The sequence below is a fragment of the Penaeus vannamei genome, unplaced genomic scaffold, assembly GCF_042767895.1.
Source record: "Penaeus vannamei isolate JL-2024 unplaced genomic scaffold, ASM4276789v1 unanchor3500, whole genome shotgun sequence".
Taxonomy (NCBI): domain Eukaryota; kingdom Metazoa; phylum Arthropoda; class Malacostraca; order Decapoda; family Penaeidae; genus Penaeus; species Penaeus vannamei.
Window position 1 is genome coordinate 1 of NW_027216482.1, and position 2,500 is coordinate 2,500.

The 2,500-nt window shown below is 43.2% G+C and overlaps 1 protein-coding gene across 1 annotated transcript in view; it reads left to right on the top strand.

Moving 5' to 3' along the window:
* Positions 1-1,056: 1,056 nt before the first annotated feature.
* LOC113809662 (serine protease nudel) overlaps positions 1,057-2,500 on the top strand; it is a gene marked incomplete at both ends in the record, with an annotated part of 1,682 nt that continues 238 nt past the window's right edge. Inside the window, 4 exon segments of the mRNA XM_070120179.1 lie at positions 1,057-1,223; positions 1,447-1,566; positions 1,836-2,004; positions 2,166-2,451. Of these exon segments, the coding sequence (XP_069976280.1) occupies positions 1,057-1,223; positions 1,447-1,566; positions 1,836-2,004; positions 2,166-2,451 (742 nt within the window).

Genomic DNA, 2,500 nt, shown 5'->3' on the forward strand with positions numbered 1-2,500 from the left:
GACACACACACACACATGCACACACGTGAAGACACACACACACACATGCACACACGTGAAGACACACACACACACATGCACACACGTGAAGACACACACACACACATGCACACACATGCACACACGTGAAGACACACACACACACATGCACACACATGCACACACGTGAAGACACACACACACACATGCACACACATGCACACACGTGAAGACACACACACACACATGCACACACATGCACACACGTGAAGACACACACACACACATGCACACACGTGAAGACACACACACACACATGCACACACGTGAAGACACACACACACACATGCACACACGTGAAGACACACACACACACATGCACACACGTGAAGACACACACACACACATGCACACACGTGAACACACACACACACACATGCACACACGTGAACACACACACACACACATGCACACACGTGAACACACACACACACACACATGCACACACGTGAACACACACACACACACACATGCACACACGTGAACACACACACACACACATGCACACACGTGAACACACACACACACACACATGCACACACGTGAACACACACACACACACACATGCACACACGTGAACACACACACACATGCACACACGTGAACACACACACACACATGCACACACACACATGCACACACACACACACACACACACACACACACATGCACACACCTTACATATATTTGTGCGCGCGCACAATGATTTTTAATTCATCTTGGATCCTTTACTCTCGAATGTGACAATGCCACCCTACTTCCTAAGGCGGTCAGCAGGCACTTCGGAAGTGGTAAAAAAAAAAAGGTGTAGATTTCGAGCAAGGAAATTCCCGCAAATAAGCCCAGTAGTCAAATGAAACTTGAATGTTGAAGTTAAAGTAAAGGGAAAATTTTCCATTAAGAATTTAAGAGAGAATGAAAAGAGTAATGTAGGTGTGGGTTAGGGTGAGAGGGCGCGAGGAGAGACCTATTTGTTACCAATCCCCCGGTAACGATCTGTTAAACTTCTCCCCTCAGACTGCCGCAATGCGTCCCCATGGCGAGGGTATGTGACGGCTTCAAGGACTGCGCAGACGGCACTGACGAAGTTCCTTGTGACTCCTTGGACCGCTTGCTCCAGTATAACAGCAGCTGGCACTGCGACGGATACCACGACTGCTTTGACTTGAGAGACGAAGACTGTCGTAAGAGCAGCAGCATTCTTTTCGTGAATATTACATCAATTCCTTAGTTGTTGCTTTCTTTCCATGTTCGATCGTTATGCTAATGTTGACGCTTGGTGTAGTCGAGGCTTACCTCCGATTATTAAGTGATATGAACACTAAAGCGATAATTATGCAGATATGACTGTTGCAAATTGATGTGACTGACGTTGATAAACGTGGAATGATTATGAATTCCCTACAGCTCCGCCGATCGTGTGTCAGGGTATGTATGTGTGCCATCTTAGCCGTGAATGCGTACCGCATAATAAGGTTTGCGACTCGATAATCGACTGCATGTTCGGCGAAGATGAGATGGAATGTTGTAAGTACAGCTTATCGACTTATCCTAAACCTAATTAACTCGAGAATAAGGTTGCAAGAAAACACACTATATGTGTAATGTTTTACATAAAAATGAAAAAGATACATACAATTTGTATTTGGTCATATTCTGGAGATACTGATTATATCGAAACTCAACTAGGAGAGAAATTCCATTTGATTTATAATTTCCCATGTTAATTAGACGAGATTTATAACCGATATTTGTAAGATATTTATAATTTTTGCTTACAATTATATTTATTACAGTAACTTTGCTAAAAGATCCAGGAAAGTTGGTGTTAAACAAATTCATGCAGCCTGAACACAGCAATAACGGGACGCTTGCCTACCGAGGAACAACTGAATGGCGGCCGGTGTGCGTTGCAGAAATACCAGAGATGATGTTGAATGAGATCTGCTCGTACCTCGGTTATCGGTAATGCTTAAACTGTGCCATAAATCTTGAAAGGTTTCTATCTATATAAAAGTTGACACAGTCAACCTAAAAGAATGCTTGTTTTCACGTTATAATATGCAATTCTGTATGAATTTATATTTTATGTAATACATTTCTTCTTGACTGTGGATTATATAAAGAGAAGTGAAAGGGTGGGTTACGGTGATAGGACCCACGAAACTGGATGTCGTCACGCCGAGTCTACCAGAGTATGCTACGAAGAGCGCAGGGGACTCTCGCGTTCCCGTGGATACAGAAATTTCTTATAATATAAACACACATACACGGGTTGCTAGACATGTACTTGATGGGCCTTTGGCTCAAGACACTACTGAGAGAATAACATTCATGGCAGAGCTTCAGACTCTAGAAAATGGAAGAAAACGAGAGAGAGTAAAGAGAGAGGAAAATGAGACTTGTCTTCAGGTAATGGCTACTATTGCCCTAGTAGTTTTTTTTTCGTGATATTCGATCA